The sequence below is a fragment of the Osmia lignaria genome, chromosome 2, assembly GCF_051020975.1.
Source record: "Osmia lignaria lignaria isolate PbOS001 chromosome 2, iyOsmLign1, whole genome shotgun sequence".
NCBI lineage: Eukaryota > Metazoa > Arthropoda > Insecta > Hymenoptera > Megachilidae > Osmia > Osmia lignaria.
In genome coordinates, this window is record NC_135033.1 from 10,174,673 (window position 1) to 10,198,726 (window position 24,054).

Here is a 24,054-nt window from a genome sequence, read left to right on the forward strand (position 1 = left end):
AAATTTTGTTAGAACACTTTAGATATAACACAGTAATGTAGTGTTGAATGTGTAGTGCAACAGTATGAAGCTAAATAGTGAAACTGATGATAATAGTAGTCGTCTTTGTAAAATTATTCTTAGAATTGGAGCTCTCTCCATGGTCCGTCGTCAGAGAGTTGAATTTTCACTGTCTCACTAACCACCCCTTTATGTATTAATTAATTCTTAGTTAACAATCGTGTAAAATTAGGATTTAACTTTGGTCTGCTAACTTTCTAAAGCCATCACACAAAAGATTTCGAAGCTTATTAAAAGTAATCCTTTAAGTACTTTATAATCCTTCATCAAATATCGAGGTTTCGTTAGCTCTAAATTATTTCAAATCATTCTGTTAGATTAAAAGGTTCTAATCGATGAGATCAAATTCTTATCCATTTTTTAATACCACCTGTTTTGTTTGTCGTTACGATTATCTGTCCTGATAAACACGCTTTGTTGGAATATCTCTGAAATTAGTATTAATCGTTTGCAATTAAAATTGCGAATGTGGTTTTATCTGAACGTATTAATCTTGTTTCGTGAATTTTATTCAAGCCTTCCAAGTACTGCATTTTCTTTATTCTATTCGAAAAATTCGACCCTCCTACCAGGGTATGATGAAATGGTAAAAGTTTCCTTCGAAACCTTCTCGCGTTTTCTCAAAGTCCACGTTTTACCTCAACCTCACGGACGTCTATTCTGGGCTAGGCCCGCAGAGTTATTTCTAACATTTTTCTACGATGACTCTTACCATTATCGGCCGTGATCCTTGGTTCGAGGTGGCCCTTATCATCGTTCACCGAATAACCCAGTGTCCTACTTGGGATATCGATTCGAACCATCACCTCGGTTCCGTGACTTCTTTCCTCGTAAACGAAACAAGCTTTCGCGAATAAAACACTTCAAGAACAACGAAACAAGTACAGGTATATTATTTTTCTGATACTTTCAAATCGATTTCATAAATCCTTTGTGAAGGATAAATTATAAATGAAAGAAATGCTGAAATTTTCAATCTAGAAACGTTAGAAAATTTCTGACGATAGTCTTTTTAAAGTGGCAAATGGGCGATCAATGAAATTTTAATTGAAAGGATTTCGCTGTGAACAGAGCCTAATGGCCGCGGTTCGTCGCCCTACGCTCGTTCAATCCCCTGTTGGTCGTCTGGAACGGCGAGGGTGCGATGGAAGGCTCGCGAACGACAGGAGAACAGGGGATGAGAAAGGTGTAGGGGTAGTCGAATCGTCCCCCCTTTCGTCCCCGCTTCGAATCGAAACTCCCACGCACCATCCCAAACTATGACGTAACCGTTCGTGACGTAGTTCCGACGTCATCCTGCTACGCCCACGCGCCACCCCCGAATGCTGTTGCACCCATTGCCACCCTCTAGCCGCGACGTCACGAAACTCGCTGAAGCCTGAGAGGAGTTTCGTTTCGCCAGATACTTTTCGATGATAAAGGGCGTTCCGAACGATCATTATACTGATTGATTGTTTTCGAAGATGAAAAGGAGTAGTTCGGAAAAGGGTTGAGTAATAGATTTTATTTCTGCAATTTTTTTTTCTTTTTTCTTCGCTACGTTCTTCTCTGAAAAAGCTTATCATTTCGTTGTTTCACGTGGCTGTTTTCCACGCATCGGTTAATCCCTTCGAAGAGGCTATTTATAAATATCCGATAGAGGCTTACCCAACACGGACCAACAATTTGTGTTTGGTTCACCTAAGGTTTTGTTACGCGAGCTAAATTTGTTTCTTTCGGACAATTACCAGAAGGTCACTTTTGAATCGAATTTTCCTCAAGGACGACATTGATCTAAACTCGACTACGTAAATGGTCAAGGTGGATTCACCTAATTTTATCATAAACATTATTTCTATGGGGAAAGATAATCTGTTTCTTTAGGCTTATCGCAGTTGATATACAGTTGAAGAATTTTTCTAAATATTTCTTTTATTAATCAGATTATACGTAACGTATAATCTGTGCAACTTATGCCATCTGTTGCGCTGAATAAACAGCGTGGGACGCACCTTGTGCGTCATAGAGAGGACGACGCACCATGTGCGTCTTACACGTAAATATTGCGACGACCACGAAATAATATGCTTGATAATAGAAGTTTATTAGGCCTGCGCAATACATTCAGTGTAGAAAACTATGCAATCTTATGCAACACCATGCAATAGCGTGCAACTTCGAAAGGGTCAGCCGTGTACGGCTATCGTGCACGTTGACACACTTATCATGATTCACCGAGGATTTTTTTCGAAAGCTATACAGAGTGCATCGAGAACTTTAGAACCGGGTGAAGATTGTACCTGGAATTCGATGATTTATGAATGATGATACAGTAGACTCTCGTTATATTGCCGCCGACGAGACTGTAGGAGTGGAAAATTTGTCAAGCATTCAAATTCTTATATAAAGGGGGGAAGAGAGATAGAAACGTATTATTTTCGTAGACCATGATGGTGGAAGGGTGGCTTTATCGTCAAAGGTTTTAACCCTTTGGATGGCGGACCATGGAGAGAGCCAGAATTTTAATTTATCGTTATCATTTTCTAAATTTTACACTATTCTTTCGGCTTATCAATTCGTATTCTATGATACAATAGTTAGGTGTAACAAGTAGATAAGAGTAGATATATGTATATTTGATCGTAGACGATAAAAGAAAGCCTTCGATTTCCTTTATCTTTCCATAATTATTCTTCTTGATATTGCATGGATGTTTTGCATATTAGCAAGATTAAACAGTTTCACTCGATAATAATTTTATAATATAATTTTGAAATTATATAATTTTAATAATATTAAAATTAACTCGACTTGATTCGGAGAATTCGGTATAGCGTTAAATTTAGTTAACAAGAAATCGATAGCCGGTATCGTGTTAGAATTGATCAGTTAATCGCGTGTTAAATTTAATTAACATAATGTCAGTGTTCAACAAACACAGCGTGTCGGAATGTATCACATAATCAGGCGTTAAATTTAGTTTGCATAACGTTGATGTTCCGCAAAGGTACCGTGTTTATAATGCTACCAATTCAAACACTTGTTAAGAAGTTTCAGAATTTAATATAATTTTTTAATGGGTATAAATTGTTCCCAGACAAACGTAAATTTACGTCAAAGATTCGCGACATTGACTTATTTTTAGGAACGTAATGCTACGTCAGAGAATGGCATATTTAGATTACAAAAACAGGCTGGTACTGCAACCATTTACTTTTACAAAACTTGTACAAACGGAAGATTCTAGCATGCTTTACACACAGGCTTACAGCTTGCTCGAATAATTTTTTGTTTCCTCGAAGCTGATGTTTGAAAACTTCAATGTTTTAACAATTTTTAAAATGTAATATTACGTGGTTCGTCTGAAAAACATCGTAACAGTTTTACCAAAAGAATAATATTTTTCTTCTGGGAAAACATAACGTGGAAAAAAAAATCGAATCGAATTCGATTCCTCTTCTTTTAATTGAAGATTTATTTTTAAAAGTCGCACCACTTTTCAAACACACAAGCGCGGGAAAGTGTTCAAGTTTAAAATAGTAATTAAAAAGGCATAAGGCTACAAATGGAATGAAAGTTCAGAATATTTTTAAACGTTATAAAAATATTATTTGATATTCTATAAAGTGTCAGTATTCTATAATTACTTGACAGTATATTCTATAGCTTTTTTTATAAATATACTGAGCATCCTTTTGAATTAGTGCTATTAGATATTCTTTTATATAGAAAAGAAAAAAGAAGTATTATTTCTCTATTGATAAATATACATTACAGGTATTTTTATATAAAACAAACATGCAATTTTCAATTTTTTTTTAAGTGGCATCTACTTCTTGTTTATATTTGCTCGTTAAATATTATATGCAAGCAAAAATCATATTTGCAGCACTACAGTGTGATTGTTTGACAATAAAAAGGTGGAAGATAAGAGATCCTTACTTAAGATTACCTCTTAGCAATGGAGCGTATCACGCGTGGATCAGATTTTAATTAAAATTATACACTTAGAGAAATTAGGTGGTCGATATTGTATAGACAAGATAATAAGTTAACAATAAACCCATCAATTTTACCTAAAATTTAATTGTTTTTGGTATTCAAAATTTGAGTAAAATAAAAGCCTCGGTTTAATTAAACTCGATTCATTAAATATTCAAAGTTTCTTCTTTGGCATCAAATTAGCACTTATTGTAAATTTATAACTTTCCTAGTACCTTCATCTTGTAACAATATTTACAGCTAGCAAACTGTCATATTAAAATCGTACGGGTATTAACGAAGAAACATGCGACGTTATTTATGAATTGGAAACTATCGGTGATAATCTATATCGGAACACGTGGAATCGTATATTTCGATGTCGACCCGTCTGGACTGGTTAAAGTTTAGGCGACGTAATGTCGCTCTATCTTAATTGATTTTCGCTTAAAATCAGGCGATTTCTGATTTCCACTTCTTTATCAATATTAATTATTGTAGTGATCGGATTGTTTAATTTTAATGTCACCATGAATAGAAAAGTTATTGTGGGGCATGCTTGAAATCTTCCGAATCTTAATATTAAGTTAGACATCAATCATTATGCAATTATAAAAAAATGTCTCGTAATGGGTGAACAATTAAGAAAAGTTAGGATCTATTTTGTTGTAAATCAATATGAAGAATTAACTTTTATTTGTGAGAATAAATCTTACAAGGTTCTCGTGTTAACTATTTCATTGTTGAAATATTCAATATTCTACAGAGAGGTAAAGTGAACAATTTAAAAGATCAATTAATTTCTTATAATTTAGTTAAGTACGTAAGCGATAAGTTACTTTTTATATATAGATATCATGGAATTACATAATTATCGGTGGAGATATCTAGAGGTCGAAGTTGTAAAGTGCTAAAAATTCAAGTGGAACATAATTTGTTTCATTGAACCAAATTGAGTCCTATCGATACTACGATTATCACAATTATTCGTGAGAAAACTTGAAATATTATAGGTAACATATACGTGAAATTTAAAAAAGATCGAACTCATTAAGATTTTAAAGAAATCTATTACATGATTCAAACAAATCACGTAATAAGTTCATTCCATTACGCAAGTTACTAGTTACTCAGAGCAATCGAATTTTTGAAATCAACTCCCAGCATCCAAGCAAGTTCAAATATTTGAACGTTGTCGCGTATTCGAGTCAAGTTCAGCTGGATTCCGGGTCATAAATTACGCAAGGTAAACCAAGATTACTCTCTCGAGTTTGTTTGCGCTCAGACGTTGTTCGAAGCGATCGCTATTCGCCACGAATGACGTCACTGGGGCAACGGAGAGCCGTGATTGGTCGGCGCGGCGGCGAGGTGAAGCGTCACGGTCGTGGCGGTGGTGGGGATAAGAGCGCGCGCGACATAGAACAGTAAAAGAGGGGCGAGCGTGCGAGGAAGGCGAAGCTGTCTCGTCGGCTGTGCTATTTTCATCGGCGCGCTACTGCTGGCCCAGATTCGATGCGACCGTCACGACGTGAACGTGATATTCGAATTGTCTGCGAGTTTGCTGGGCCTCCCGGCTCGTTGTACGCCTTCTGCTTCAATCGACATTAATTCCGTGCAAAGTTTTCCGCCGCCGTCCGTTGACCGTGTCTTGTGCGCGCGAATCCTCAAACGAAGTTTCTCGAGATACGGGTGAGCGATTGTTGTTGTGTTGTAGACCTCTTGAAGTTGCTGGAAGTTCGTCCGTCTCTTTTTCTCTCTCTCAAACCTCTCTCTAGAGAGAGCGTGTTTTTTTTATGACCCTACGGGGATTCCTGACCAAGTGAAATCTCATCGTGTACGACACACACTGTGTGCAAGTGCCTGCTCGTAAGATGTGACTTCTCGGCGTGTACCGTGTGTGCTACCCCTCACGTCGTTTCTCGAACGCTTGAACAACTCTGTGACGCGCGAGTTCACTTCTGTGTGTTGTAACGTATTTTCCTGTCGTATTCGCTGTGCAGCAAGGGTACGGAGGCTAAACGTACACCTTTTGTCACGCTGATTGCGTGGCTCGTCGTCAAATGACCTTAAGGTACGTTTCTCATTGTTACGACACTTTCTTCGCTCTCTATTGTTGGTCACGTGGCGGAATTTTCACCTGAACGGTACACCGATGGTTTCATTCATGAGTCGCGGTGCATACGGGTCGCACGCATTCCTTGGCATTGCGAGACCTCGTTACCTCATAAGCGTTAACAGGCATCGATTATTAAGGGGAATTGTTTAAACGAAAGTGTTGATTACAACAGGCCCGGCCACTTGTCGCGCCATTTTTCCTTCGTATCTGGCATTCCTCGGTGAACGAGCGTTCGCGAACGAACGTGATTCGATGCAACTTCGATGGCTGCGTTTCAAGTGGCACTGTACGATCTGTTAACGCCTTACCGTCATTTTTTCTCTCTCGAACTTTGAATATCAGCTGACCACGGTAATTCATTTTTCACGTAAGTCTCTTTTATCACGAATACATACGTTGCAAAAAGTAAAATTAAATAAGCGCCGTCCCTACCACCGGCTCCTTCTGTCTGCTTTTTTTCTTAACAAGTCTCGACGTGTTTTCTCGTCGCGTTATACCGTCCTCGCTAAAGCCGTCTCTCTGGTGTGTTCAACGCGTGATCGATCGACCGATTTTTCTCTCCGCGAAGAAACGTCTGCTCGTTTCTGGCTAAATGTAGAATCGGCACGTGGGTGTGTGCGTGGTCGCCGCACGGTATCCATTTGCTGTTTATCGGGGCTTAAATTACCGATCGGTACATCCAAGTAATCGGACGCCATTTTTATCGCCGCGCTTCTTCTTCAAGCACATTGAACTTGCGCCTGACCCCTAACGTTTGCGCTTAACCTTTAAGCATCGTATTAGGGTCAGATTTGACCCTGTTCGTAGTTGCTTCACGAGACTGACGCGGTGCGTCGTCTGTTGCGTGGGATGGTTAACTTATGACACACCCGGTGCGTCATCTGTTGCATTGAACGTATGACGCATATGGTGCGTACTCTATTGAATCGCATAAATTCTATAAAACGCGTAGCAAGTTTTTCTTTGAAATATTTTATTATATTGTTATTGACGCGTAATTTGAGCCCGTGACGCATTGATACGCGATCGGCGCGTGATCTTGAAACTTCATAACTCGTTGTGAAAATATTGTCATTCGATCGGGGACCGTTTCAGATTCTTCGTGTTACCGCAGTAAACTGGTTCGTCGCGTTTCTTCTACGCTTCCTGTGTCGTTCGATGACATAATCATGGTGGAATAGAAGCGCCAGCATATCGACACGTTAATTGTCCGGAAAATCAATTTTCCACGATGACGAGTCAATGAAAGCTGCGACTTGGAATGTTTGGTCTATAATTAAAACGGACAAATATGTATTGTTGAATTTTCATTGAATTCGTAACCTTTTATAGGATGAAAGTAATATGCTGCCCCGTAGATCTGTGAATACAATGGTCGATGACAAAAGAAATAGTTATTTATAGATGAAGGGTGAAGACGGGTCAATTCAGTAAACACGTGTTTTTGAATAAATATAGAGCACGTTGCAGATGTCAGGACCATGCGCACCGTTTCATGGTAAACGTGCCAGTTTTTCCATCCATTCATGCTTTAATTTTATATACTATTTGTTTTTTAAGTATTGCATCAATTCAGTTGAATTAGAACGGATAAGAGAACTTTTAGTTTATCATAATGAATCATTTGTGATGTATGTGTATCCCTAGTTCAGTAAAATTTTCAAGAATCTGTATCGATGATTCATTCTAATTAAAAGATGAAGTAATCATAATAATGTGCGATGAGAAACTTTTAATTAGATATTGAAATTTCTATCATTATGTCATTTGCCACTGTGGTTAATCATCGGTCATCGGCTTCTGCAATTTTTATTTTTACAATTTTATGCGATACAAGTTATGACTATCTTTTATATTTAAATTTCATTTTATTCAGCATCGAGCAAACACGTCAGACTTCAAATTGGATTTTGATCGTGACCGTGAAAAGACGTCGATAAATCAAATACCTAGTTTATCACTGTTATCGAGCACTTCACAAAAACTCGTACATATCATTTCTCGACAGGTGTAAAATATTTGCACGGGTTATTCGGCTTCTTCGTTTCTTTAGATAAGCACCATGAAGATACAAATACGAAAAAAATGAAGCTGATATAAAGAGTATGACATCAGAATCAGATTAGTTTCAAGGTTTGATGTGTATATCTGTTTCTCGCTCTCCTCTAATTAACAATAAACTCAGAAATGAAAAATTAATTTGGTAACTTGAAACGAAATTCGTGTTAAACCTTTCACTCTCGGACGGCGGACCCTGGAGAGAGCCCCTGTTTTAATTTAATCCCGCAAGGGTTAAATTACGAAATTCTTTTTGCAGGATTGTAGAGGGATATTAATAGTAGAATTTCCTCAAGTTTTTTGCCAACCTTAATTGAAATAATGTTCCTCCATTGAGCAGAAAATTTCATTTTCATCATAGGCGTTTTCTTTCTTGCGTATCCCCGATAAACTCTCCAACGGTGATAATTCGCAATGACTCTTGACCCGTGAATTCTCTTCCCGCGATAATTAACAATGGATTTCCTTGTTTAACATCACACTGGTTTCTGTAACTTTCGCGAAGCTTAATTTGAGCCTGTGTGAAGGTTTTCCATTTGTAGCATTCAAACGATATCCCAACAAGCTGATCCTCCTTTAGAATAAAATATCGCGATAAATTTTTGTCGTTTAATCGGCTTGTATCGCGCAAAGCAGCGTCCTTGTTCGTCGATGATGTGCAAAGAACAATGTCGACCACGCGTAGGGTATTATCTTGTGACATAACACAACATAGATATTTTTCTGTCGGTTCGTGTTGCACGTTTCGCGTGCCAAATTGTTCCATCGCCAATTCTGGGATCGCTAACAACATACATTTCTCCCTTCCCGACACGTGTCGAAATTATATTTTCTACTTGTTATACCAAGTATTCCGGCGAACTTCCGCGAAACAATGCACAGAAGCGTCGATACTTGACGTAAAAATTAATCTCGCGGACGAGACGAAAGTTCGAGGGTAAACAGCGTTAGCGAGAGAGAGGCTATATTTAAAGTTCGCTAGTTCGGCTTAAAATATCTAGGCAAGGGAAACGCTGACAGAAGGAGATAAAGTGCAACGGGTACCGACAGCTTAAACCCTCAACGGTTGATAAAATTTTGTTTACTATTATCCCATCGAATTTACGCATTTGTATTGCGCTTAACGACGGCTTTTCGTCTGTTGCTTTCGAGATCTCGGAGGAGGAAAGTTGTAGAAACGAGATAAAATGATGATTAGATGAAGAAAATTGTTGTGCTTGGAGACAACTTGTCCTGTTATTATAACGCAATACTTTCTTTATTGCCTGGTGCGATACGGGACCTTTTCCTTTTCGAAAAACGATCGGGGCGTATGGTTCCGTTGAAGAACCATAAATATCCCATAGCGTCGTAGGCAAACCTTTGTATCAGTCCTGTACACTCCACATAACTCTGATTAACAACAAAAATTTTCTTTAAAATTCTACGCTCCGTTGCGTCGGACAGCGCGGGACACATTGGGTGTGTCATTGATTGTATCGTGTAGAGTTGGACGCATCTGGTGCGTCATTGATTACATCGAACGGGTGGAGCAGGACGCACCGTATGTCTCGTCAGTTGCACTGTATAGACGGAGTAGAACACACGTGGTACGTCGTCAAGTGCATAAGTCATGTATGAATGCATTGGACGGATGGTGCATCAGTTGCATCAGATAGCGTATGACGCATACGGTGCGTCGTCAGTTGCATCGAATCCTATAAAGCAGGGTTTCCCAAACTATGTTCCGCGACAATTTGGAAAGTTTTGTATTTAAAAATCCATTGTTTCGCTGATCGATCAAGCAAATATACAACGCTGATCCATCATCGATGAGCCGTATTTTTTTCCACGATAATACGAGACGGAACGCGTGACGAATCGTGGAAGTTTCCTGTAGAAAGTATCTATTTTAACCGTTGTTTCGAAAGATGCAACGTAGAGTGTCCCAAAATTTCGATCAGACTAATTTTGTTTTAAGAAAATCATTTTCCTGCTTGGTAATCTTTGCGGAAAATGATAATCAAATAGGAAAGGGATTAAAATAATCTCTATTATCAGATTGAGAAAATATTTGTTTTATTGGCACACTGTAAAACACAAGGGAAACAGGAATCTTATCTTTTTCCTTGTACATAAATCAATATTTTCTATTAGTTCATCAGGTATTAAAGATCCGTGAAATTATATCAAATCGTAGCTTCAATTAGTATCGTCAGAACGTTGATGATAAAGAAAAGAGTGGGAGAGAGGAAGAATTATTCGCTGGGAAACTTGGCGCACAACTATATTTAGCTGCAAAATTTTATCAGTTCTCGCGAAAGAGGGAAAGATATTCGGTTATCGGTGTTAGCTTCGCGATGAAATTTATTTCTTGAGTGGCGATCAAAAGCGAGTAAATTGATGACTATCCATCCCGTCCAGTCATTAAAATTCCCGGTCTGACGGTCTGACGCGCATCGAACGCATTTCGTTGCGTTAAAATCGGCCGGCTTTGCATCATCCAGTGTCACGAGGCTAAACCACTAGTGAGTGTCGTGTCTTATAGCTTTAACTAAAGATTTATGTCTCAAGGTTGTTACTCCCACTACAATAATTAAACTACAGTTAAATGTATCGTTGTTAAACAAAAAGAAAATAATATGAAATACAAAATTAAATTAAGATTTGTAGCTCTCTCCGTGGTCCGCCGTCTTGGGTGGGGGGTCTCTCCATGGTCCGCCATCCGAGGGTTAAGAAACACGTTATAATTATATTTTAATTAAGATATAGATATTCTTAACGATTGATTCACTTGTAGCCGCTTATACATTGAAATTGCCACCTTGAATATGAACACTGGCCTTTAGACCCTTATTGATTTTCTTATTAGACCTAGAGAATCTTTCTCTACTCGGTATTTCATTTGTCGCATAGAAGATAGATATACCTATATCCTTCGATACGGAAATGGTCGTATCGAAGGTGTCGATAAGCAAATTGAAAAAGAATTCCACGGTTCCGTGAACGACGTCCCCAGCCTAGATCGCGGAATTGTCCGTGATGTGTAGAGTGTTTCAGCGTGTCGCGTATTTATAGTTCGCTGAATTACACTTCGATGAAAATAGCTACGCGAAAGTTCAATGTATCCGTCGTTCTTGTTCCCTCCTATATCGACGCGCCGTCCTGAGATTTTCACGGCCTTAATTTACACGCTCGCGGCCATAATGAGCCAGCCCCTCGTTGCAAACGACTTATCTTGTTTGAATATGAGGAACACCTGTATGCATTTCTCGTGTATTCATTGAATTCACACGTAGCTTGGTATAGCAACGCATTCTTTGTATGATGGAAACAATGGTGAATTAGAAAACCTTGCATTCACTTTGCGATTTCAATTTGAATTTTGCCGCATTAACGTTGGTGCACAAATTTCTCGTAAAATTGTAGAAAAATTAAGTATTCAGATATAAATAATTATTTTCATTATAACCTAAAAAATGATGCAATGAAATTTTCGTTATGGCGTTAGCGGACACCAACTGCTCGAGTTCATATAACGCCATACTGTTAGCGTATACATATTAGAGTTGATCTATAACCAACTAAATGTATGCTGCTCGTAAGTTTCACTTGTCTCGAGAGTAAAAGAAAAAAAAAAAAAAGATAAACGGTGTCTGCGACGAGTTCGTACTCGTTTTCACTGGGGCTAACGTATTCTATGTCGAGGAAGTAGGTTTCTAGGTTGATTTCAGTGAATCTTTTTTTTCCACCAGCCTTCCACCGAAGGTGCTAACGGTAAAACGACGGATACGTGGCGACCTCTACACACATCCATTCGTTGACACGCTTTACCCCATTACTTTTAAAACCTTTTCCTTTAACAATGCGAGCTTTTAATACATCTTTCTGATCTTTGAATACTTTCACCGACGGCCGCCGTGCCAGTCGAAGTATCAAAATCCCTAGGGCCTAGGGGCGCGTGACGATATTTAAGATTTCGAATCCAGTGGAATATACCGTGTTAGATATTTTGGAGCAAAGGGTTGTAGAGAATCGAATAATCGACAATTGTAAGATTGGCAAGATGGATTCGACCTTGAAACGAAGCATCGTTGTAAAGTGCAGAGTAGCACTCGTGACTGATCATATACCGGCTGCCAATTATTCGGGTTATTCCGGTACGTCGATTCGAGCGCTCTCACTTTCTCTTCCTATCCGTCATCCGATTGTCGTAGCAAGTTCGAAGATGAAGACAGCCGTCTTCGGCTTCGGAAGAAGCTTTCGTTACGTAAAAAGGGTATTTCGTAAATCGTCTCGACATCCTGACGGAACGACGCCGGTGTGCAATTCGTCTCCCCTCTGATTGTATCGATGCCTATATTTATTTCGATGTGCGTTTCAAATTTACAAACGTAAAGAGACGTCCTGTCAGTCGAGAGCTTATTTTCACTTACGCGATCGAGCTAATCCAACTATGCGGTCGAGTCTCCACTGAAACGGAAATGGGAAGTGATTGCGATTATAAAGTTTCTGAAAGAAGAAAGTGTTAACAAAGTTTAGTATTTTTAAATCTATATATTTTTTCGAAGATTTGAATTTGAAAAAGGTAACTAGAAATCTAAATTAGTTATCCAAGCTTTAATGTTAATTTTATAAATTTTATTTGAGGTACTCAATCTCGGACCCCCTAAATCTCAGGGCCGGCCCTGCAATACATGAAACATTTTATTCTTCTTTAGTGTTATAAAATTAAAATCAAATATTTAATGACATATTCTGACTTTCGCGAGTGTATCAGCTGTAGGTAACATCGCGTTATGATCTCGGAATGGTGACCTAGACATTTCTATTTGCGATCAGCGCAAACCCCCTCAAATCAGATTCATAAAATGACGGAAGTACTTCTTCGACTCTTACACGTTTTCAACTGTCTGTTTCGTTTGGCATAGGTACAGAACGCTTGTGCCAAAGATAAAGAAAATTCGTTTTTGTTCGGCGCCTGGTGAAACGTTTCGAATATCTCAGCCAAGATCGGGCGCAACTAGCGCCATTGATAAATCTTTGGCGCTCTTATAAAGGGTTCCTTTAATTAATATTTCATTTCTATTTCTGTTGCAGTTTCCTGGTGAGTGCATCCTCACATACATGGAGTTTCAGCTGGATAGCGCAGAATACTGCCAGGCTCAACACAAATAGAGAGACACGCCCAAACATCCTAGAATCAACTAGGTATTATTAAAGGAAAAAAGAAAAAAAAAAAACAAAACATCATAATCAGGCAAAGGAAAATTTGATAATATTGGGATCGTTGCCTCAAAGTTAAAAACAAAAAAAAGAAAAAATCATCAGCTAGTCATCATACGAAACATAGAAGAATTAAATAGAATCAATTGTTAATTTACATAATTAAATGCAAGAATTGTAGATACTGAGCGCACCTGATTCAGGCGCACCCAGTGCCAAATAGGTAAGAGTTAATACTACTAACATTTTCATAAGATAAACATTTGCACGAACTATTACTGACAAATGTATCTTTTTCTTTTCAGATAATCTTCCGAATTGTAGTCGAGGATCCCAAGTGGGAATCAATCGCATATCAAGAACGCCTAATGTAACGTAGCCCTCACTCTTTCAGTGAAATTCGCACCCTACCAACCCTTTCCGAGGTCTACATGTAAACCCATTGTTCTGTCCTCTGTAAAAAAATAACAAAGTATTCAATTAGTTAAATGAAAAACAACTTTATAAGACTGACATCTATGGGCTAAGTTGTCAAATTCAGCCTTTATCGCTTGGGTATAGTGTGGCACACATTGCAGAAATAAAGAGAAACAGTGTCGTACAAAGAAGTCATTTGAAGAAATTATAGAAGAATACACACAGGAGTAGGAGTTTTTTTATTTATCGCTTGTTGTCCAAGAGGAAATGAGCAACATGAGGGTGAAGGATATCAGACCCGAGCCCGCCGAGATTGAATACAAAAACATGAAGTTCCTCATCACTGATCGGCCCAATGATCAGACCATTCATACTTTTATTCAAGTAGGCTCCTTAATATTGTAAAATGAATCTACGAGATTGGAAATTATTAAACATCATCATTGTTTCAGGAACTGAAAAAGCACAATGTAAAAGAAGTAGTGAGGGTGTGCGAACCAACGTACAAAGTTGAGGAACTTAAAGCTGAAGGGATCAACGTGGTGGACTTGGTGTTTGACGATGGCACTTTTCCACCGAACGAAGTAAATACACCGTTACTATGAAATGAGTGTAGGAAATGCAATAAATTTCGATGGGAATAAATAAATTCTTATTATTAGGTCATCGATGAATGGTTTGAACTGCTAAAAAATCGATTCCGCGAGTCACCTGATGCATGCGTGGCGGTGCATTGCGTTGCAGGACTCGGTAGAGCACCGGTTTTAGTTGCGCTTGCTCTTATCGAGCTTGGATTAAAGTACGAGGATGCAGTCACGTTAATCAGGGAGTAAGTTATCGATGCCGCGATTATTCAACTTCTCCGAGAAACTTCGTCGCGCGTATAAAAATACCTATAAGAGAATTTTCTTCGTTTGTTCCAGTAAAAGACGAGGCGCCATCAATTCGAAGCAGCTGGCCTATCTTGAAAAGTATCGTCCCAAATCTCGGTTGAAGCTCAAAAATGGACAAAAGAACTCCTGCTGTGTCCAATAGATCAAACGATTTTTTTTTTCCTTTTTTTTTCTGTGAAAAGTTACTAATTCATACTGATTGGTATATCTAATTGTATAGGTTTTCGCGCCTGATAACAAGAGACATAATTGTATCGACTCTGTTCTGAAAGGCCTATCAATGGAAATGCAACCGAACTACTTAAACTAAAGAAATTTTTACAGGCATACTCTTTCGTTGTCTTATTCTCTAAATCGAACAGTTGAAAAGTGATTTATTTGCATTCTTCGTTTTACGAAAATTTTTGTATTTATGTTTTATACTAAATTAACGTTGCAGAACGAACGGGGAGACCTTCTTGCACGTGATCAGAACAGTTAATTAAATTAGAATGGATCTGATCGTGATTTGTACAATAAAATAAATTGGATCAACTTTATGCGTTATACGGTAATACTTTGGGTGCCTCGTTTAACATTATTACGTATAGGTATTCTAGAAGGCTGCATTTACTTGGTCCAAGATAATAAAACATGCAATACTTAATTAATTAATTGATTAATTAATTTGTAAACAGTAGTTAATACGTTATTTATGTTAAATATTTTAAAAACGAAGCAAGGACGTGGAAATTAGCATGATTTCTTTTTTTTCTTTGTAAGAAGGATGGTTTTTTCAGTACTGCGAGTGTACACAGCCGTCATGATGAAGCGTAGTTTAGAGATATTAGTGCAATAAAAAGTTACGTTTTCCCAGTAAGATTGATTACAGAAAAATGCATAAATATCTTGTCAACACTTTTTAAAGTGATTTAATGTGTTTGCCTTTAGATTACTGTGACCAGATTTTTTTTACAGGTGTTTTGCATATAACTAGAATGAGAAATTATAACATGATACTTACATGATTTTTTTCAGATAAAGATCGGAGTAACGTATTCATTACAAAACGTATCTCCTTAACAGTGCGTGGTTTATGCAATATATTATTTTCACTTGAAATAGTTCGCAAGTATTTCGCAGTATGTTGCAGTTGCAACATTTAAATTAACCAATTAGCGTTGAACTACAATGTATATTTTAATTACTGCTGCATCTGTTAAGGAGATATTGCAAAATACAATCAATAATACATGGATTCATAGGTAGATCAAATCTTTGAGTATCAGTTCGGAAACATTTTAGCACAATATACAATAGAAAAAAATATTGCGTTGCATTTCCAGTGGCATGCCAAACTGATGGGTATTCTTAACTTCTACTGGACTTGAAATCTGCGTTAACTTGAAATATCGAAATATTGCGAAACAAAGTGAAGTAAATCACACCAGAGTTATATATCACTTTTATCGTAGCTTAACGACAATTTCACCAAAATATTTTTAAACATCCACTTTTATTCGACAAATTTTAAAAGGCTGCATACGCGTTTTGTGTGAAGCATCTATTGTAATGGTAATTCACGAATTTTGGTAAAATTGTCGATGACGCTGTACGCCACACTAAACTGTGTTCAAAAAAAAAATAGAAGGAAAAAAAAAGAAGATTCGCTCCTAAAATAATGAATATAATACTTAGATTCATTTCATGCGTCTGTCGATTTAACGTGAATGTACGCACGTTTCTACAATGTATTTATGATATGTGAATTGTTTTTAATATTTTCGTACTTGGCAGAGAATTGTGTACAAGAGTGATGTGAACTGTCGTTAGCTGTTTGTATCGTTAGTTTTCTTTTCATGATTAGCATGTAAGGTATGACATTTTTCTACGAAACTGACTAATCAATTAATTGCGCGATTGTTGCGTCACCAGTGATCAAAGATTTGCCATTTTTGTGCATAATTATTCTTTTTTAGGTAAACCAAGTACATTCACTGTGATCGCAGACTAGGAATGAAATTTGAACCTGGTACAGCTCCTTTTTTGTAATGTTAAAAAAAAACACTGCAATATTTTTTACCAGAGGATGGGACGAGGGACATTCTTATAAGAAAAAAGAAACTTATCAAGCCTTAGATCCGAAATTGAACGAATAATTTTTACTTGTTCAATTTATTTTTAATATTATTATTAATATTTAGTTTACTCTTTACAATTATCATGATTGCTAATGTTTGTTTTTGTTTCTCAATAATAGCCCTTTTAAAGTAAGATGATGATACTTTAAATTAGGTATACCTTAGGATTCATTGAGAAAAAAGAAAGAAAAGTTACCAACGAATTTTTAAAAATGTGAAATTTAATTTTGCACGTCGATTCACTTCTTCAAGCGAGATGTACTTCTCTGTCAGAAGTAATTACGTATATATATATATATAAATATACATATATGAGTGAATATTTTTTATCTGTGATACAATTTTCGCGAGAAAAAAAAAATGGTTGAAAATTAGAAGAGGATTAAATGAATCGGGCTTAGTGAAACGAGCTACCTGGGAAAATGATATAATATATTCGAAATCTTTTTCAGGACTAACAAGAATCGTGTGATTCACTGTTTCAAATCAAATGGGCATTGGTAGATCTTATTGTGAAATTGTATTTAGGAATGTATTTTGATCTGAATATTTAATATCTCCCGTACTCGCAGAGTATTTTTATTCTCGAAGAATTGAATCGAAACGTTGTGTCAGATTTTTATTTTATTATCCAGAGGAACGATCCATTAAAAAAATATAAGGGTATATATAACTTTTTCGTTTAATTGCCATATTTTTTAACAATGGCGACTATGGAAATTATTTTTTCATTTACTTTACGTTCGAATAAAAATGTTTTCGACTCATACGAATACTGAGAACAGAAACAACTTAGGTAGCAAAGAAAATATCCTCTATTTTGAACCGACGTAAACGGGATAAGAACAAGTCACTCTTTTTCGAATCGATTAAGGAAAAAAATAAATTTAACGAGTTAGCGCAATTTAAACAAGAATTACTATATTATTATTGTATTTAATTTGTTAATGTAATTTCCTACCTACCGCTGTATTAATGAAATTGAATTAAATTATAAATGATGAATTTTGTTATATTGTAAAACATCAGTAATGAAATAAAAAAAGAATGGAAGTCGTTTTGTGAAGAAGCCATGTTTTCATGTCACTTCTTACATTGACGAAATAAAATATTTCTATATCATGACATTGTTTTTACAAACAACAGAAATGCTTTATTTAAATATCGTTGTTTTCTATTTTTTTTTTATACAAAATTAGATAAAGATCGATAGTTGTGTACAAAACTACACGTTAAACTGATATATATATATTTCCTGTCAGTACATTGTTTTAGTTTTACATGAACATGTCATCGTATCCGGGAGGAGGTAAATGATCATTATCTGGATCCTGTCGTGGTCTGGGTTGTTCAATATCAGGAGGACCAAAAGGATCGAACCTTGCATGAGGAGGAACTGCTCCTCTGCAATATAAATACATTTTTATGATATATTGTAAGAAAAGAAATTATAATAAAATATCGTACAGTAAGCGTTTGATAATTCTCTGCATTCGGGAAATTATCAAGCGCTTACTGTATTGCTGTTATGGTTTCCAACTTACGGTGGCAGTCTTCCAGGAACTCCTAAAGCCGGTCTTCGTGGAATAACCGGATTACGAAGCGGTGGAAATGGATCATAGATCATGCCACCGCCCCCACGAGCGAATGGATTTAAATCGGCAGATCCTACGTTCAAAGGATCCGTAGCAGGATCCCTTTGAAACAAACATACATTTTATTAGATAAAATTGTGATTACTTTAATAATTAATTATTAATCAAAGAATTTGAAAGATTATACAAAAATAATAGCTAATTTATCATTATAAACAGATCATGGAGAGAATGAAAACTTTTGTACCCTTAATACTTGTAGGATCAACTGTACTTGCTAAAATTAAGAATTCTAATTCAAATAATTTTCAGAAATAAGGGATTGATCTTTTTTGTGCTTGAAAATAGATGACAGAAATTCAAATTTCGAACTGTGATAAAATGTCTTCCAGGTTTATATCATCACGAGAGGTCTGTAAAGATGTTTTACGTATTATTTACTAATTTATTATATTTAAGTCGCATCGATTCTTCGATCATTTCCCTGTCATCCCTTATTACGATATGTATTTTTTAAATTCTCCTTTTTCAGGCAAAAATTATACATATTCATATTCTATGAATCGATGCGAATATTACCGTAAACCAGGTACAGATGAAGGACGTGACCCCCCTGGTCCTACCCTTAAAGGATCAGGAGTACTGTAAGAATCAGTACTGCGTGGTTCTCTCCATACTGATGTTGTCTGAGTAGAACCTTCTGCAGTGTTATTAGGAAGCACAGGATCAATAAGTTCCTTTTGAATTATATTTATGACGCTTTGATAGGAAGATATTAAAGATTCCAATGGTCCATGAAGATTATTTACAATTTGATTTATCGGAAACTGTGCACTGGATACATGTTGATCATCAACCTTCTGTAAAGTAAAATATTAATAACTTTCATTATTATTCATAGAATCTGGTATCAATAACAATACTAATATATAAATACAAATTTTTAATTACCAATAGATTTATAAGCAGATCCTCATCAGATTTTATACCATGCAATATATATAATTTTTTATTGTTTATATAACGAAATGTGTAATTTGGACGTGTATTCCATCCTTCTGGCAATAATTCGCAGCCTTTCTCTGAATCATTAAATGCTTTCTGAAAGAAACAAACATATGTTCATTAAGAATCATATTTCTAGGTTTTATATATGCCTATTAGAGTGTAAAATTGCTCAAATTACGCAATGACAGTAGGTGATTACATTAAAAATTTCATTTTTAGAAGACAATTTATTAGTCTGACAGATTTGCAAAAATAACGATATAACCTTTACAAATGACGTACTACAAATTCTGTATAAAACAATACAATAGTTCTGGCTTTTTAATTATAGTAACAAACAATATAAAAGATTATTAGACAAAACGTTTGTATTGCGCGACATTGCGCGTAAATGTATTTTCAACGTAACTTACTGAATCACCAAGCCCGAGGCATCTGAATCCATGTTTTATCAGATACCAGTGAACAAATAATATTAAAACATCCTCTTTTTTCGCTATCTGATTATCATATATCGATTGCATAAGCTCAAAACCAAACGTATTATTTTCATCAACCATTTTGATCGTGTATGATGGACAGTTTTGAAGTTCTCCAGTTTACGCCATTGACAGTTGCATGCGACTGCTTTGATTTCCGGAAACAAGTGCAATACTTGAATAATTTAAGTTACATATCGCCGAGTTTAAAATTAATATCGAATTTCATATTCTTAATTTACGTTAGATTTTTCAACATTTTGTTAATAAAATTAGTTTGTTTAATGACAATTGATCGTGACGTAAAACAAACGAATCCCTGAAGTTGAATCATAATGCTTTCAAATGTTTATTAGAATATCAAAAGTTAGGAAACAATTTTTATTAAAATACATTTTATAGTTATTCACTTGTATTTTAAAGCTTACAAAAATTGAGATTATATTAACAGATTCATTACATTTCATCCGCAAATAAAATATTTTTACATGAAAATTAATTAATTATGTACATATTGAGTAAAATTCTGTGCCAGCAGTTATTTTTTGTATGTAGCAAAATGAATGAACGATTATTCAATAATTAGAATCCGAATCAGTATCTTCTTCAAATACATTAGATGTTCTTGGTGGTGATGAACTACCTACTATTTCTTCTTCACTTTCAGGTTCAGCTCTTGCTTTTCTATCCAAAGCATAACGCCTCCACGGAAATCTGTACAAATATTGTTTAATGTACATATGAGTTTATTGCTTTTCATTCAATGATTAGAATAATAAAAATAGTTTTACCTTATTTTTTCATTAAAACAATCTTCAATGAAATCATGTGAAACAATTTTAGAATGGCCTTTTAACTGTTGATACTTTGGAGTATTTTTAAAGGCACAAATCAGATGGGTACATTTTTTATTAGTTGTATTAGGATCAGCAATGTACCTTGCTCCCATTTGAAGAGCTTTTTTCCTTATTTCATCCCTTTGTGGATTAACATATCCACTGAGTGAAAATGAAACATCCTCAAAAAGTTTAGAAAATGGTTTTTTTGGTTTCTGTGCCTTCACAGCATTCTTCTTTGCAGGTCTTTCTGGTCTATCTACAGGCTTGGGTGGAGGCACCTTTCCACAATTTTTACAAATTTTGTTTTCTGATTCATCTTGGCACTGAGGGCAATTTTGCTTCTTTTTAATTATGTTTTCTTTTGACGAACTTTCTTCCGGAGTTAAGGAACGTTTCCTAGAATTTTTACTGTGAGCTTCATTTTCATTTTTTGTGTCCTTTTTATTTGTTTTGGATGAGGGTGAAGGTACAACATCCCCAAATGGAGTTCTCACTACTGGTTCATCAGTTGTAGTTTTTTCATCTTTGACTTTAGAGCTATTCAATGAAGCTGAATCTGTATCTTTCTTTCCAAACACTTCTTCAGCTTTTCCTGCCTCCAGTTTTTCTAATAAAGGTCTTTTCATTGGTTCCCTGTCCTCTTCTTGTCTCTTAGAAAAATTACTCATCCCAGTTTCTTTGACTTTTGCAAGTAAACTTCCTTTGTAATCTGTTTTCTTGTTATCAATCATTTTTAAGTATTTCTCTTTGAAATCATTCAGAGATGATTTAGCATTGTTCTCTTCTGGCTGTTTCAGTTTAAATCTTCCAAATACATCCAATCCTAAATCAACCACAACTTCTGTTTTCAATACAATGAAAGATAAGCCAAATAACTCTTTTAAATTTGCAGACTGCATACAAGTTACTTTGACACGGTCAAATTTTATTTTTATCGTTTCTGGATTAAGTTCCTTCTTTGTGAATATTTGCACTTGATCTCTGAATTTACCATTTGCAGCTTCGTCGTGTGTCAGAAATTGATGGTTTACAATTGGGACCCATTTGTCAGGTTCTGCTGATGTAGAAGCAGTAACAATTATCACACAACTACGATAATTACCAATATCTAATCCTGTGATACACGATGGTTCTGCCAACTGAAAGACAACAGTAGCAAGCATTTCTCCAGGTTTAGCACATCTCCACCCCCCATTTGAACGATGCTGAAGAAGATTTGATACAGGGTAAGATGGATGTTCAGAAGAACAACTTATTACTTTGACTAGTTTAATAATCATTGTTTACTGATCTTGATTGTCTTCTCGTGAAGGAACCACCATTTACAACATCTGTAAAATAAAATATAAGTGTGTTACTAAATTAAATTGTTTCAGTATGCTGCCTTTAACACTACAAAGTAGATATCAAGTGCAACTTTAACCTACATTCTTTTGTAATACCTTAATAACAAATGAAAAGATTTGATCCAAAATGTTTATTGCTTATCTACTGTTTTATTTGTATTTCAGTACAATTACATTATCATATAATTACATTCATTGTTCTCATAGTTTTATCATAACGCGGGAACGTATATAAGTGCAGACTGATCGAGTTTTAGTTTTGGAGGGAACTGAATAGTAAGTTAGTTTGGCGCATTTAATTTAATAAAACTTACATACTATAAACAATACGTAAGAGTATTACATGAATAATTTTAAAAAATCACAATTACATTTAAATATATAAAAAGATCGTAGGTACACGTCAAATAAAACGCAAATGCGCGCTTTAAAAACATAGCATCACCATCTGACGGTAAATGGTGAAATTAAGTAAGTAGAAAATCAAGTTTTTTCATAAAATAAGCGAATTTCATGTTTTTTGCAAGACCTACGCAAGGTAATATTCTCCAGTCATTTATAAATTTCAAGCAAACATTATGAAATTCGATATTTAATAAATTAATACTAATTTCCAATTATTTAGATTACTTTTAAGCCATAAAATTCTTGTACACGCGAATCAAAGTAGGTATTATATACATATGTAATAATAAAGAAATTCTTTCAAAAAAATAAATGATAAATTATAGATAATAGGGAGGTTTATTAAATAAATAAAGTTTAATATACACGTCATTGAAATGGGCGTTTCAAATAACGCGGTTCAATGTTCCCCCACTAGGCGCTCTCCCTACCACCGGCGTGACGTCACAGCGGCGAGGCTCGCAAGCGTTCCTAGCGGCAGTTCTCGAAAGTACGTTCACTCGATAGGACGGACGACCGTCGTCTGGCGCACGACGAGTTTCAAGCAATATGGCGAAGTGTGTCATGGGCTCGGTGAGACGTAGTGTCGTTTGAAAATATGAAAAGTTCGCGGTATGGGTTGAGAATAATGTAGCGCTATGAAGATCGTGTGAATATTATATTTGTGTATACAAAAGCATCGAGCTAGTTCCTTGTGATCGAGGAATTATACAGTGTGCGTTACCGGTGTGAAATCATGGCTACGGATAAAATAAAGGTTGCCGTTCGGGTTCGGCCGTTCAATCGCAGAGGTATGTAATTTTCAAAGAAATCATTATACTGTCTCTCCTATACTTTCTCCCATTATCGTAACGTTAATCATCGTGCATGCTCTGAGTAATGTATTATCCATTGACGATTTCGAAATCGACCTTTGATACCGTTCTACGATCGGAGTACGTTTTGACAGAATGACGTTTTCCCATCCGGTCTGTATACACGAATCGCTCTTTTACACCTGCTAAACGATTAACTGCTTCGTTATCATTTAATGTTCCTCTTATCTAAAGCTTCGTGTCCCGATGAAAAGGAAGCGTGCATAAAGTGTAGATTGCAAACCCTCCTCTTCAAAGACCCACTTCTCTAGTGTTTACTAGTTGAATCTTTGTCGCTTCTTTGTCCAAAGTATAGATTCTACGATCATACATCCGCGACGTTTTCTTCTCCCTTGCTTGTACACTTGTTAATACCGATACCGCAGCAAGCGAGATCCGTGGAAGATTTTCAAGCGTTCACGGTCTTTTGTCCACCCGTTTTCACGCATTCCTGCAAAACGATCTCGCACCGTACCTGTTCATCTGTCGCACGGCAAAACCGCGTGACAAAGAACAAACATGTGACCAAAATGCCAGCGGTGACGTTACTCTCCACGACCTTCGGACATTGAATTTTCACCGATCAGAAACAGGCTGAGTTCTTTAAAAAAAAAGAAATACTTCATTATCTCTAGTGAAGATTATCAGTGCGACTCGATAAAAACAAAACGGTGTGCGTTAATGTTTGATTTTCCTTCA

The 24,054-nt window shown here is 36.1% G+C and overlaps 5 protein-coding genes across 15 annotated transcripts in view; 3 read left to right on the forward strand and 2 right to left on the reverse strand.

Moving 5' to 3' along the window:
* LOC117608428 (Organic anion transporting polypeptide 30B) overlaps positions 1-13,421 on the forward strand; it is a 54,167-nt gene extending 40,746 nt beyond the window's left edge. The window contains exon 15 of the mRNA XM_076692606.1: positions 13,274-13,421. The gene's annotated coding sequence lies outside the window, so the exon portion shown is untranslated. The remainder of the gene's footprint in view (positions 1-13,273) is intronic.
* Positions 13,422-13,480: 59 nt separating this feature from the next.
* On the forward strand, positions 13,481-16,352 carry LOC117608433 (PRL-1 phosphatase). The gene is made up of 5 exons (XM_076692650.1): positions 13,481-13,622; positions 13,705-14,200; positions 14,269-14,400; positions 14,479-14,645; positions 14,740-16,352. The coding sequence occupies exons 2-5, from the start codon at positions 14,084-14,086 to the stop codon at positions 14,849-14,851; spliced, it is 528 nt and encodes a 175-aa protein (XP_076548765.1). The 5' UTR covers positions 13,481-13,622; positions 13,705-14,083; the 3' UTR covers positions 14,852-16,352.
* A 1,644-nt stretch (positions 16,353-17,996) lies between these two features.
* PI31 (Proteasome inhibitor 31 kDa) lies at positions 17,997-20,186 on the reverse strand. The gene is made up of 5 exons (XM_034333542.2): positions 19,846-20,186; positions 19,376-19,525; positions 19,004-19,284; positions 18,374-18,526; positions 17,997-18,233 (listed from the first exon to the last, which is right to left on the reverse strand). The coding sequence occupies exons 1-5, from the start codon at positions 19,990-19,992 to the stop codon at positions 18,107-18,109; spliced, it is 858 nt and encodes a 285-aa protein (XP_034189433.1). The 5' UTR covers positions 19,993-20,186; the 3' UTR covers positions 17,997-18,106.
* A 152-nt stretch (positions 20,187-20,338) lies between these two features.
* On the reverse strand, positions 20,339-22,560 carry XRCC1 (DNA repair protein XRCC1). 4 transcript variants are annotated; one of them, XM_076692626.1, is made up of 3 exons: positions 22,468-22,560; positions 20,703-22,081; positions 20,339-20,625 (listed from the first exon to the last, which is right to left on the reverse strand). In XM_076692626.1, the coding sequence occupies exons 2-3, from the start codon at positions 22,028-22,030 to the stop codon at positions 20,487-20,489; spliced, it is 1,467 nt and encodes a 488-aa protein (XP_076548741.1). In that variant the 5' UTR covers positions 22,031-22,081; positions 22,468-22,560; the 3' UTR covers positions 20,339-20,486. The 4 variants fall into 4 exon arrangements, with proteins under 4 accessions (XP_076548741.1, XP_076548739.1, XP_076548737.1 ...); XM_076692624.1 differs by having other exon boundaries at positions 22,287-22,539; XM_076692622.1 differs by having other exon boundaries at positions 22,193-22,539.
* Positions 22,561-22,972: 412 nt separating this feature from the next.
* Positions 22,973-24,054, forward strand: part of LOC117608427 (Kinesin heavy chain 73) — a 55,220-nt gene continuing 54,138 nt past the window's right edge. For 4 of the 8 annotated variants that reach the window (XM_076692568.1, XM_076692574.1, XM_076692570.1 and 1 more), the window contains exon 1: positions 22,973-23,292. In XM_076692568.1, coding sequence (XP_076548683.1) covers positions 23,238-23,292 — 55 coding nt within the window. In that variant the 5' untranslated portion in view covers positions 22,973-23,237. The remainder of the gene's footprint in view (positions 23,293-24,054) is intronic. The other 4 variants (XM_076692588.1, XM_076692575.1, XM_076692580.1 and 1 more) reach the window with 1 other exon arrangement.